The sequence below is a fragment of the Rhinolophus ferrumequinum genome, chromosome 22 (genome assembly GCF_004115265.2).
Source record: "Rhinolophus ferrumequinum isolate MPI-CBG mRhiFer1 chromosome 22, mRhiFer1_v1.p, whole genome shotgun sequence".
Taxonomy (NCBI): domain Eukaryota; kingdom Metazoa; phylum Chordata; class Mammalia; order Chiroptera; family Rhinolophidae; genus Rhinolophus; species Rhinolophus ferrumequinum.
In genome coordinates, this window is record NC_046305.1 from 49010193 (window position 1) to 49022956 (window position 12764).

Here is a 12764-nt window from a genome sequence, read left to right on the forward strand (position 1 = left end):
GAAATAAGTCAGATAGAGAAACACAAATACCACATGATTTCACTTATATATGGAATCTAAAGAATGAAATAAACAAACAAAACAGAAACAGACTCAGATACAGAGAACAAACTGATAGTCCCCAGATGGGGGTAGGGTGGGGGCTGGATAAAAAAGGTGAAGGGATTAAGAAGTATAAATTGATAACTACAAAATAGTCATGGGGATATAAAGTACAGCAGAGGGAATACAGTCAATAATATTGTAATAACTATGCGTGGTGCCAGATGGGTACTAGAATTATCAGAGGAATCACTTCATAAATTATATAAATGTTTAACCACTAAGCTGTACATCTGAAACTAATATAATATTAAATGTCAGCTGTAATTGAAAAAATAAAAATTAAAGAAAGCAGTTTACCTTATCACTGTTTACAGCTGGTTTACCGCAAATTTATTTTTTCAGTTAGTCAAGCTCTTACATTTCTACATATGGTAAATCTCAGTTGACCGAAATGCTTAGTGAACGGACTAATAATTTAATGATTCATTTGGTTAAAAAGAAAAGCCATTTTGCTTTCATTCTCAGAGTTGTATCAATCCATTTTCTGCCTCAGGAAGAAGAGTATCCTAAATATAATTTTATTGTCCTCTGATAATTGAGAAAACAACTGAGGGTCTTTCAATCTAGACCAGTGGTTCTCAAACTTTCATGTAAAAGGGAGTTGCTTACAGTGTTTGTTTTAAAAGGAGATTCTTAGATACCATCACCGGGGACTGTGATGGGTAGGGTTTAGCAAACCCACATTTTAAATAGTACAAGTGGTTCATATACTACATTTTGAGAAACTCTGATACAGACAATTATTACTTTATCATAATGCAATCATGTAAATGCTCAGAATAGATGAAATTGAAGCGAATATGCTGTTCCTCTAAAATACACCCAACACTGCACTTTGAAAAGACATCTGCTATAACCTTGACCTTTATTCCTTCAAGCTGAATAAAGTATGCCAGTTATATAAGACTTTTGCTTTGTTATAAAAGTCTTTTTATATAAGACTTTTGCTTTGTTAAATTTTGAATAATTGAGCTTTAACTATATATTCCAAAATGATATAAAACTTAACAATAACACACAATGTTGTAAATGAGTGACAAAAGCTACTGCTATGAAGGAATTTATACATTTCAAAGAATACAATGTTCTGACTCAGATACAAACATGCATTTTTTATTGCAGAAAGAGTAACCCTGCATTTGGAACAGGAAATTCCAAATGAAATAGATACACACCCCTTTAAAGTATGGGTATTAACATTTTTTCACTCTCCATTGCTCTCTAAACCATGATTGGTGGTTCTTGTGGTAAAGACCCATAATCTGGTCGTGGTTGCTGTTTTCCTCTTAAGTGTTTTATTAATAACTTATTTTGAAATACAACTTCCTTCGCCTCAACCTCTGAGTGTTTTAGATGTTTGCCACTGGCACCAATATGTGAGCCAGCAGTCTTCCGCCTGCAAATGCAGTGGAGAAGGAGAGGAAAAGGCCTTCTTCATTTTCTGTCCTTTTTTGGGAAGCATCTTCTCAGAAGCCAGTGCTCCCAAGTTTTCTTCATTTGCTTTTAATACTCTTTCCAGAATCACTTTTAAAGCCATCTTGAGCTGAGGGGGTTCAGTGCTTCCGTGTGTAGTCGACTATGCAACTGACCGCTGCTTTGACGTCTAGGTCCTTCCCTCGAGCTGTCTCCAGTCTCCACCCAGCATCAGACACACCTAGCACAAGGGTCTCCGAGACTACTGAATGAGAAGTGAACCAGTTTCTCACCTTGTAGGCAGGTACTCAGCAAATTAGTGTTCAATGGATGAAATCACAGTACAGTGTAGACTCGAGGGTCTGGGGTTGGATGTCAGAAAGTCCCATACGTGAGGTCTAGTCATTCAGTCAGCAACCATTACTGACTGTTTCCTCTGTGCTACACACTGTTTGAGACACTGACTGAGAAAGATGATTAGGGACGTCCCTGCCTTCTGGGAATTCACAGTCCTAGCGGTGTGACTCACTCGCTGATTACACAGACACATCAAGCTCTAGCTCTCAGGTGCTTTTTTGTTAAATGGGGAAAATAAAACTTCCCTATTACTTTTTCTTTTTCTGCTTTGTTAACTTTTTATTGAGATGTAATTGACATATAACATTGTGTAACTTGGAAGTTTGATACCTTTACATCGTGCATTCGATCTCCAGAAGTTATTTTTCTACTAGTTGCAAGTCTGTATTCTTAAACATCTCCCCAGTTCCCCACTCCCTCTCCCAGCACCCAGTAACCACCGTTCTCTGTTTTTACGAGTTGAGGTTTTTTTATATTCTGCATGTAAGTGATATCATACAGTATTTGTCTTTCTCTGTCTGACTTATCTCAGTATAATGCCCTAAAGGTCTATCCATTTTGTCCCAAATGGCAGCATTTCCTTGTTTCCCACAGATGAATAATATTCCTGTGTGTGTGTGTGTGTGTGTGTGTATTTCATATCTTCTTTATCCTTCATCCACTGATGGACACTTAGGTTGTTTTCATATCTTGGCTATAGTGAATAATGCTGCAGTGAACATGTGTGTGCAGATATCTCTTCAAGATAATGATTTCAACTCCTTTGGATATATACTTAGGAAAGCAATTGCTAGATTATATGGCAGTTCTGTTTTTGATATTTTGAGGAACTGCCGTACTGTTTTCCACAATGTCTGTACTGTTTTATATCCTCACCAACAGTTTATAAGGACTGCCTTTACTCCATATCGTTGCCAACATTTGTTATATCTTATCTTTTGGATAACAGCCATCTTATCAGGATAACACCTGGGAGGTGATACATACATCTCATTGTGGTTTGGATTTGTATTTCCCTGATGATTATTGACATTGAGCATCTTTTCATACACCTATGGGCCTTTTGTATGTCTTTTTTGGAAAAATATCTATTCAGGAGGTCATTTGCCCTTTTTTTTTTCCTGATTCTAAACATTTCTTTGTTTTCCTTCACCATTTATGCATTTTGAATGTAGCCACATGGTTTATACTTTCTTCCATAGTCTCTGGTAATTTTCTCATGTATACAATCTGTGTTTCTGATTATACTTTAAATCTTTGTAAAAGTATGAACTCATGTTCTACCACCTTTGCTACGATGCAATGCTCCTCACTGCATTCTCCTGGTCTTAGCAGTGTGCCTGTGCAAGATATGCCATTATTGGGTTGACTCAGGGCCAGAGAACCGAAAAAGCTACTGCATGTTTAACATTCATAAATTTATAATTTATGAACATGTATACACTTTACTACTGATTAGAAACTACTGTAAGAGATTTGGACAGAGAAGAGAGTATAAACTCATGCCTAATTTTTAAAATTGTATTTTGCTGATTTTACATGGTTTTATAAGGACTTTGTAATGCAGATTACCTATAATACAGATTATCTGGTAGATTTGTTACTCATGACTAACCTTTCAAATGCTATTTGAAAATCACTAGAGTTTGGTAGATTATGCAGCTTTCAAAACTTTATCTGCTTCAGATGATTTTGAATTTTTAAATACAAACAATGACTTATAGCTTAAAAATGAAATCAGTCTGTGGTTAAATTGGGTATCTCTGAAAATTAGAGCGGACACTTCCAGTATTCTCCACCTGGAAATTATTGTCCAATAATATTTTCTAAAATTATGGGTAGCTACTCTTGCCTATCGTGTTTTTCAAAATTGAGGTATAATTAATATATAACATTATATTAGTTTCAGGTATACAACATAATTTGATATTTGTATATATTTCAAAATGATCACCATAAATCTGGTTAACATCTGCCACTATATGTAGTGACAAAATCTTTTTTTGTATCCTTTGCCCATTTTTAATTGGATTATTTGCTTCTTTGCTAGTGAATTATATGAGTTCTTTATATATTTTGAATATTAATCTCTTATCAGATATATTATTTATAAATATTTTCTCCCATTATATAGGTTGCCTTTCAATTTATTGATTCTTTTGCTGTACAGAAGCTCTTTACTTTAATGTAGTCCCACCTGTTTCTTTTTGTTTTTGTTGACTGTGCTTTTTGTTTCTTATCCAACCTATCTACTTTTATGGGCTGTAATGAGAAGTCAGCAAAAGAATAGATATGAAGGTAAAACTGAGAAAGTAGTTTGTAAAACTGAAAAGTAGTTTATAGAAGTACCACATGATTTCTTACTTTTCCCATTCAATCAGCAAGTATTATAAAGAGGCCTGAGGAGAACAGAGAATTTAGTCTGTAAAAACTCCCTCAAATCTGTCAAAGCTGTTATCAAAATGGGTTTTTAAAAAATAGTAGTACTAGAACAAAACAAAGAATAAACCACCTCACATTTACAGCTCATGAGCATATACCACAGTTAGTTGTCTCTGATATTTTCAGCAGCTGACTTGGAAAAAAAAAAAAAAAGGAAAAAAAAAAAAAAGAAAAAAAAAAAAAGCCAGACATGGAAAACAGTTCCAAGAACAGGGTACCACCCAGTAACCAAAACATTCCATTTCTTGGTTATGTAGTTTCATGCTACACCTAAGTTTATTTTAGAATATTTTAAGCCTATGTTCTCCCTCCTTGACCTTCTGAGTTTGCTGAATGTTAAAAAGAGAGGGAATATGATTCGTTGGCATTTCAAAAAAAAAAAAAAAAAGGTCCAGTCTAAGGCTTATGTATTTTTAAAAAAGCCACAATAGGCACGCCTTCAGGCTATCCAGTGAAATGGGAACGAGCATGGGCTTCAGAGTAAGAATGCCTGGGCAGAATCCGACCCAGAGTGCACTGCCAATGTTAACGTCACCTCTCTCAGCTCTGGGTTTCTCATCAATACTGTAGGAATGATAATAGCAGTGACAATTAAATGAGATCAGGCACGTAATGGAATGCCTAGCTCAAAAGAAATCCTTAATAATTGGGAGCAATTCTCTTCTCACTACCCATTTAACAAAAATGCCCCTAATATCCTATCTAGCAGGAATTTTTGCAGATTCAGGTGACTGTTACTTAATGTTGGAGAAATGCATTTCAGGACACAGAAGATCTCTGGGGACCAGCAGCTGTGCTGGGCATACGTGTGGGAGAGCTTTCGTCAGGCCCGTCTTCTGAGTGTCTCTCACTGCCCAGGGAGTAGAGTGACTCATGGGACCCGCACCCACCATCGTACAGCAGGAGTGAGGATTGTGAAATACAGAGGAAAGTAAATTCCTGGCAGGCGACAGGCAGACGTCCACTTCCCTTGCTTTCGGCTGTCTTCTGACACCGTAGTTTAAAAGAGCTCTGAGCAAAGCTTGTCACACTGGTTGCAAATGACCACATGGTATTTATGAAATGGTAACGTCACATATAAGTTAGTGCCTGCCTGTGTGTGGCACTCTCTGGAGGACGGGCCCAGTATATGCCCTCTGATGTCATTAACAAGGGGCCTCAGGTGTCCTCAGTAGCCTCTGGCACTGTTTGATCAGGACGGTAAAAGATAAAGGTCATCTGATTAACAACAAATGAGAGAGAGGATGTGTGTACGTTTGTGTGTGTGCACACGTGTGCGTGTGTAAATGCTGTAGCTGCTTATAATTTAAGAGGAATTATAAGCAGTTTTATTTTAGGCACTTCCTTCCTTCCTCCTGGGGGGAAAATATATCACTGGTGTCAGCCAAATTAGGTGGGTCCTCTCAAGTTCTAGCCTCATCCAACAAGCTCCATAGGAAGAAATTCTCAGAAAAAAAGCATTGAGGTTTTGCATAGACTTAGCTTGGCTGTGCCTTCACGGAAAGCATTCCCTACTAAGGGTAGAAAAATCAAGGTGGTTTGGAAGCTAGATAACTCAAGCACAGTGACAGAAGCTTATAGTCTGACTAGAAATTCTTTTCAGGTAGCTATACACTATGTCCTAAAAAACCTACTGAATGAAAAGTGTCATGGTGCGGTATAGGGAAGGCCTGTAAGGAGAAAACCGAGCCGGCGACACACAAGAACAAACATTTAACCTTCCAAGAGACAAAGAAGTAGGAAACATTGGAAAAGCAGTTTTCCGTTAGATGCCCTTTGCCCAAAGTGATGGGGCTGCAGGTGGGTCCTCCCAATAAAAAGGAGCATTACCTGTGAAGCCTGGTGAGCAGACACAGCTGTAACGATTAACTCCATCCATGCAGATGCCATGGACACAAGGGTTACTTGCGCAGTCGTCAAAATTGATTTCACAATTAACACCTGCAAAGAGAAAAGCCAAGCGAGACCGTGAAATATTACCACAGAGAAACCGATGGTGTCTGCGTGTAATGCTGGGTATGAAGAGTCTAAGCGTATCCAGGCAGCCCTGGGGAGAGTAAAGCAGCAGCTCTCAAACTGCAGTCCCCAGGCCCTGCCAGGGGACCATGAGGTCAGAATGATCCTCGTCACCCTACGAAGCGATGAGGTGCCTGTTTCACTGTGTTGGCATTTGCACTGATGGTGCAAAAGCAATGGGGGTAGGACTGCGGCAACTTAGCCAGAACTAAGGCATTGGCACCAAACAGTGGCAGTGGTCACTGTATCCCTCACCTCCACACACACAGAGTAAAAACCAAACAAAAAGACAGTTTCGCTTAAGGACGATTTTGGTGAAGCGGTCGAAATGATTAACTTCATTATTTTATTGTATCTTGATCCTGGAGTCTACGAGGTTGGACAATGAAGTTCACGAACTTCATTGTCACACCTCGTAGGTCGACTGTGCCGTGTGATGAAATGGAAAATCTACATAAAGCAATTCCGTGGCATCTGAAGTACAGAGTTGTCTCCCGGAAAAGCAGCTATGTGATTGAGTTTTGAACTGAAGCAGTTGCTTTTATCACGGAGTCCAATTTTAATGGAAAGAACGACAGACAGACAAACCAGGGCTACTCAGACCCAAGGATTTAGCTCATATTAAATGAAAAAAGCAAGCCTGTCATTTCAAGGAAAACAAGTGACTGCATTGTGCTCCCAAGATAAGATTTAAGTTTTCACATGAAAATGAGAATTTTGGAACTTATACCAACCACTGTAAGCTTGAAACTGACAGTCACTATTCTGGGCTAAAATTCAGGATAAATCTTTACGAGTCTGGTCACTCCCTCCTGGAATATGCTGCCTTCCTCCTGATTTATTTCCCTGTGAACTGCAGAATTTGGCTATGTTACAAAAGGTTTAATTGAACATATGGATAAATAAATGGTAGGGATATGCTAATCACATTGTTACCATTATTTTGTAAAAATACCCATGATTTTTCATTATTTATTCAACATGAATTTAGTTGTTTTTTTTTTGTTTTTTTTTTTTTAGGTGTCATAGAAGAATACTTTCGTAGTTTAAAGAGTCTGAAAATAAAGCCTGGTAATAAGGATTATACACTAACCAACGAAACTTCCATGACAAAATCCCATAATTTTTATTCACTCACACGTTGTATTAATATTTATTACTAACACAAATTACATTAAAAATGTATTCAGTCATTATATGCAAAGTATGCTGCATCTCACTTGACGTAACTTTTCTCTCCACTTCTCCCTTAACTGCCAAATCAAGTTGTGTTACACCTGCTTTATAACAACTTGTACAATTACGGCAGCACAGCTGGGACGTGACCTTGGTCCTCTCACCACATGCTTCACCACATCATAACTGGTCACTCCATGAGTAAGGAGGTTGTATTGCTTCACTGGACACAAAGGAGGCAAGAGTTTCCATACTCCTTGTATACAAGTGCACCCCTTTAGGACATGTGTCCAGCCCTTGGCTGACAACCCCCATTTACCCACGTTCCACCAAACAGGCCCCAGAAAGCCATGGTGGTCCAGTGTGACTCCGCCCCCAAGACCATGTTTTATCTGAGCAGGAACAGCCAGCCAGCCCAAGCTGGGCCAATGAGATTTCCTCATTGGAATGTAGGACTATGACCTGTGTGACCTCTGGCCTGCAAATGGCCCGGCTTCCTGCTAATCTCCGCAAAGCCTTATTGTTCAAAACTCACTTGAAATCCGTAAGATGCTTCTTGTGCTTTCACTAAATTCTTCCTATTTCTTTTTTGTAGTTGTTGTTTGTTAATAATTCTTTAAGTTAGTCAATTTAGATTCTGTGACTTGAAACCAAAAAAGAAAACTTACTTAAAACAGTTTCCCATCACAAGACCGCAGGTGAAGAAGACACCAGAAGTGACTCTGGCTAGTACATCTCATGTTCAGGACCCAGTCAGTGAGACACCGGCTCTAATTTGCATATTGTGAAGTATCCCTTCTGTCTATACACTCACCCAAACCCCAACCTGCCAACTTAGGACCATATTATGACTGCGTTGTGAATTCTTACTCTAGAACTCGAGAGTCTGTTCATCATGATTGATCGAATGAATCCTTTCACCCAGACCCCTATGGGCCAGGTCTCAATCCACCCATTACAAGATTTCTTTGTGTCGCCTGCATCTCTTCGCTTTAATTCTCCTGACACCCACAGGAATAAATCTGGCAGTTTTCTGAGAGATTCTGGGCCTTTCTTCTCTCTGCTGCCCGCACACCACTCGTATTTACTTCTTGCCTTTCTAGTGACAGCGACTCACACCTTGCCTGCGCTGTCCTCCCCAGGGAACACACCTGATACATCCTGGCATGCTGATATCATCACAGCGCAAACAAGTGCTTGCTAACCCACCACTCACCCAGGTTTCCAGTATGCTTGTTATAATGGTCATGATAGCAGGGCCTAAAACAGCCCTGCCATTCTAAAGGCATCCATTCAATTGCTTGTAAATCTCTCAAATTTCTTTTCGGACTGCAATTTCTCATGTCTGGGGACCAGCCCGGAAGCAAATTGCTTTTGGAAGGTTTCACAAAGATCTATTCAGCCCTTTTAGTGAGTTATCTAAACGGGGGTTGGGGGAAGGCATTTTCAACTGTGCAGGCATGGGATGTTTTTCATAAGCTTGAGCAACTCAAAAAGGACTTTGTTTTCAAACTTGGCATGTACGAGGTCCTGGATGAAGACCAGGGCCTTTGACAAGTTTGAAGAAATGGATTTGGAAATAACAAAATAAAATGAGAACAGCTAACTACCTCCCCCACCTTTGCCCCCTCCCTGGGCCATTTTCCTTAAATTCAGAACGAGTTCTCAATAAATCACTCCCTGGTATGGGCAAGTTCCCTTCTAACAACGGCACACACTGGTTAATCTTCCACTAATACATTTTCCTTTGATCTGAGACATAGTGCTTCTCTGTCCATTAACCCCAGTTGTGACCATAATGACTCCTCGAATAAGTAAAACAGAATCCAGTGAGACCTGGGAAATGCTGCTGCCTGAGAAAATAATTCAACATTTCTGCAGCAAGGAGTAGCATGCCCTCACAGCTAACAACCAGTCCTGCAGCCCGGCATCAGGAAACGGCAATGAACTCAGGATGACAAGTGTCGGGCCTGCATTCTAATTGACAGTGACTGGGGTACACTGCAAAGTCTGTCCTCTCCCTCACAATCCCCCCAAATGCCCAAGCCCACCGGAGACAAACGGCAGACGCAAAGGGTTAAAGATAGTGGACTCAGAAATCGAGAGAAAAGTATTGGAAAGATGGGGGAGGGAGTGGGAGAGGAAGGCGGGGGAACCACCAACTTCATTAGTCTGAGTGCTGCGGGGGTTAAAAAAGAAAAAAGAAACCACAATGAAATCAAGCCACAAAAGCAAGAGGGTTTTCAACTTTAAATCATAATTGCAATATTTTTGAAGTGGCGTGACTCCTTTTAAAGACAACACATACACAAAACCAGCAGCTTCCTAAAGCTACTGTCTCTAATTTCTTCCCTGGCTAGCGCCACCTCCCTCCAAGATGTTTCTGGCCATGGCTTTGGCTGTGCTTCCCAGAAAAAAAAGGAGGATTTTTTTTTTTAGGTATCTAAGCATATACCAAGAAGGTCTGAGACATCTGTGTAAACGGATTTTGAGAAGCGGTGAAACCTCCAAAGGGGACGTAAAGAGAGCGGGCTTACCTGACGTGCCCGGCTGGCAGTTGCACTGGTAGCCGTTTACCAGGTCGATACAGCGACCCTCATTTAAGCAAGGACTGCTGTAGCACTCGTCTATCTGGTCACTGCAGATGGCACCCATGTAGCCGGGGTTGCAGATGCAGGTGTAGGAGTCAATCCCGTCTTGACACTGGCCGTGGTGGCAGGGGTCGGGGTCACAGTTGTCAATGTTCTCCTCACATAGCACGCCAGTGAATCCTTGGAAGGAATTTTACCGGGGAGGCGTAAGAACCAAGGCTGATACTCGGCCCCTGGACCAAAGGGGAGCCACGCCCACTCATCCTACCTGTCCCACGGCTGCCATTCATCCTGCAGCCAGTGAGCGGATGAGTTAAACTACTTGCACTGATTTAAAAGGCAGGTCTAGGGAGTTGTGCTTAAAATAAAGGTTTTCAAATCAAATTTGTAGAATTCAAACACCTTCTCCTAAACAATCTATGGTTTCGTTGTAGAGATGCTTTAACTGCCTCTTTCGGCCATACTGGGCTTCAGGGGGAAGAGCTCTCGATATTTGTCCTCTTTACATTTATATTCCTTCCCTCCCACACCCACTATACAGGTGCTGTATTAATGGTTTCATGGACCTTATCTTCTTAGAAGTCAGAGAGCTTTTCTTTATTCCTCTCAACCCCTCCCAGAGTCCTTTGCATATACAGTGAGTTTTCAACAAATACTTGTTGAATAAAACCAATGAACAAGTTATGAGCATTTAAAAGAAAAAGGGACACATAAAACTTCTTCATTCAACATTACGTCTCTTTTAAAAATCTTCAGTCAGGCTCTCCTCCCTTTTAAACACGAGTTCAAGGTTCTTCAACCCTCCCCCGTAAAGGTTATTCTCCGGGAGCCAGAGGATGACAAAATCTAGTCACCAACCGGAGACAACAGTTTGTGAAAAGAGGAGGAAGTTAGCAGTTCATCTGACAGGCTTTATAAGTAGGCTTTATAAGTGGTGATGTTCTGATACTACGGAAATATTAATTCTCTGAGTTTATTTTTGTGACTTGGTTTGCTTCTCTGTGATCAGAGAGAAATCATGCGCGTGATGTTTAAAATCCTTTAAGAACCCATTTTCCAAAACAAGAAAAATGTCTTGAATTATATTCATGACTCCTTTCTCTCTTACGCAGGGGGAGAAAAAGGAAATTGGCAAATCACCTTTTCTAATGGTTTTTAGTCCTTCTCTATAATACTGGTCTGTGCAGAAGCAAATGTGTCACAGGGGGTGTTTGGCACATTCAGATCATTTCCAAATGAGAAAAGCGGCCACACGTTTGTAAACAGACGCGTTTTGACTTCAGTAGCGGGAGTCAGGGACGACGCCCCAAACTGTCCCCGACAGGGCGCTCTCTCTCCTGTTCAGATACACACCTGACTCTCACTGCCTGAGTCGTTCAGATACACACCTGCCGCTCACTGCATGAGTCATCTTTCGTGCAGTAAACCTCTGCCTTTGCACACAACTGCCCTTAGATTTCTGGGCCTTTGTTCAATCACTTGCCTCAAGAAACTCAGAGACAGGCCTCCTGCTGAGAAGCCCCAATGAAAAATAGCTTTCAACTGGAATTGTTCCCTTTCCCAAAGGACAAGTCAAGCCAGCTGGAAACTCAGCGCTGCCAAAATCTGGACACCAAGTGTCCAGGCCAGGCCACTATTGTGCTGGAGAAGGAGGCAGGTGTTGTAGGAGGAAACAGTGCAGAACATACGCAGGAAGAAGATGGCTCTAAACACAGAAGCCCCTGTTCTGGGACTGGCCTGGTAGGGCAGTGAGAGGAGGACAGACTCCTATTTGTTCAGGTAGGCCTCCCAGGGGAATAAAAGGTGAGGAAAGCCTTACCTGTGGCACACTGGCATTCATAGCCGTTCGGGTGATCGATACACTTGGCCCCATTGAGACAGGGAGTACTGGAACAGTCGTCAATATCAATCTGGCAGACTGGCCCAGTGAAACCTTGAAAGGGCACAGTGATAGCACAAGTCAGAGGATTATCCTGTGTCTTCCGTTACGATGAGAAGGATGCCAAAGAAACTTTGGGTGAAGTTACCGGCAGGGCTTACACCAATGGGTCAGCGAAAGTAAAATTATTCTCCCCCAACAGGTAACTGGGAGAATTGGGAGAAGCTCAGGCCATCGGAGGCAGGCACCTGCGTGTGTCTCCACCTCTGTGTCTTCCCCACACAGATTCCCTTCTAGTTAAAATAGGGACTGAATGGTTATAGGTGGCGCCCTCAAACGAGTGGGTCAGAAGACCTGGGACCTTCTCTGAAAAAAAACAGCAAGAAAGGCTACAGTCTGTTGCAGAGCGTTTGCCATGTCTCCAACAGTAGCTTTGGGGAGTGAAAGGCGAGGCAGAGCTTTCTCTGGAAACACTGACTTGTGTTGTCCGTTTCTGGACCCAGGGCTGAAATGTCTAAACAGAATAATCTCCCAAAGGGGTTTCAAGAATATGACCCACGGGGGAAAAACATAAAATCCCAACTAGCCTAATACTAAGGCTTCTATGAGGTACGAACTTTGTGAAATACACACACAGACAGCGAGGTCATGGGACATTCAGAACAGACTTGGACTTCTGGCCACAAAGGCTTTGAAAGACACACTCGCTGACCAAATTCCCCATTTCTGTGCACACACACTCCCATCCTGAAGGGCTCCCTGTGATGGCTTCCTCACGCCCAGCC

General features: G+C 41.3%; 1 protein-coding gene across 1 annotated transcript in view; it reads right to left on the reverse strand.

Moving 5' to 3' along the window:
* The window catches only part of NOTCH2 (notch receptor 2), a 147755-nt gene that overhangs the window by 38885 nt on the left and 96106 nt on the right, over window positions 1–12764 (reverse strand). Inside the window, exons 10-12 of the mRNA XM_033092161.1 lie at window positions 11920–12033; window positions 10047–10280; window positions 6148–6258 (exon numbers count right to left, since the gene is read on the reverse strand). Of these exons, the coding sequence (XP_032948052.1) occupies window positions 6148–6258; window positions 10047–10280; window positions 11920–12033 (459 nt within the window). The remainder of the gene's footprint in view (window positions 1–6147; window positions 6259–10046; window positions 10281–11919; window positions 12034–12764) is intronic.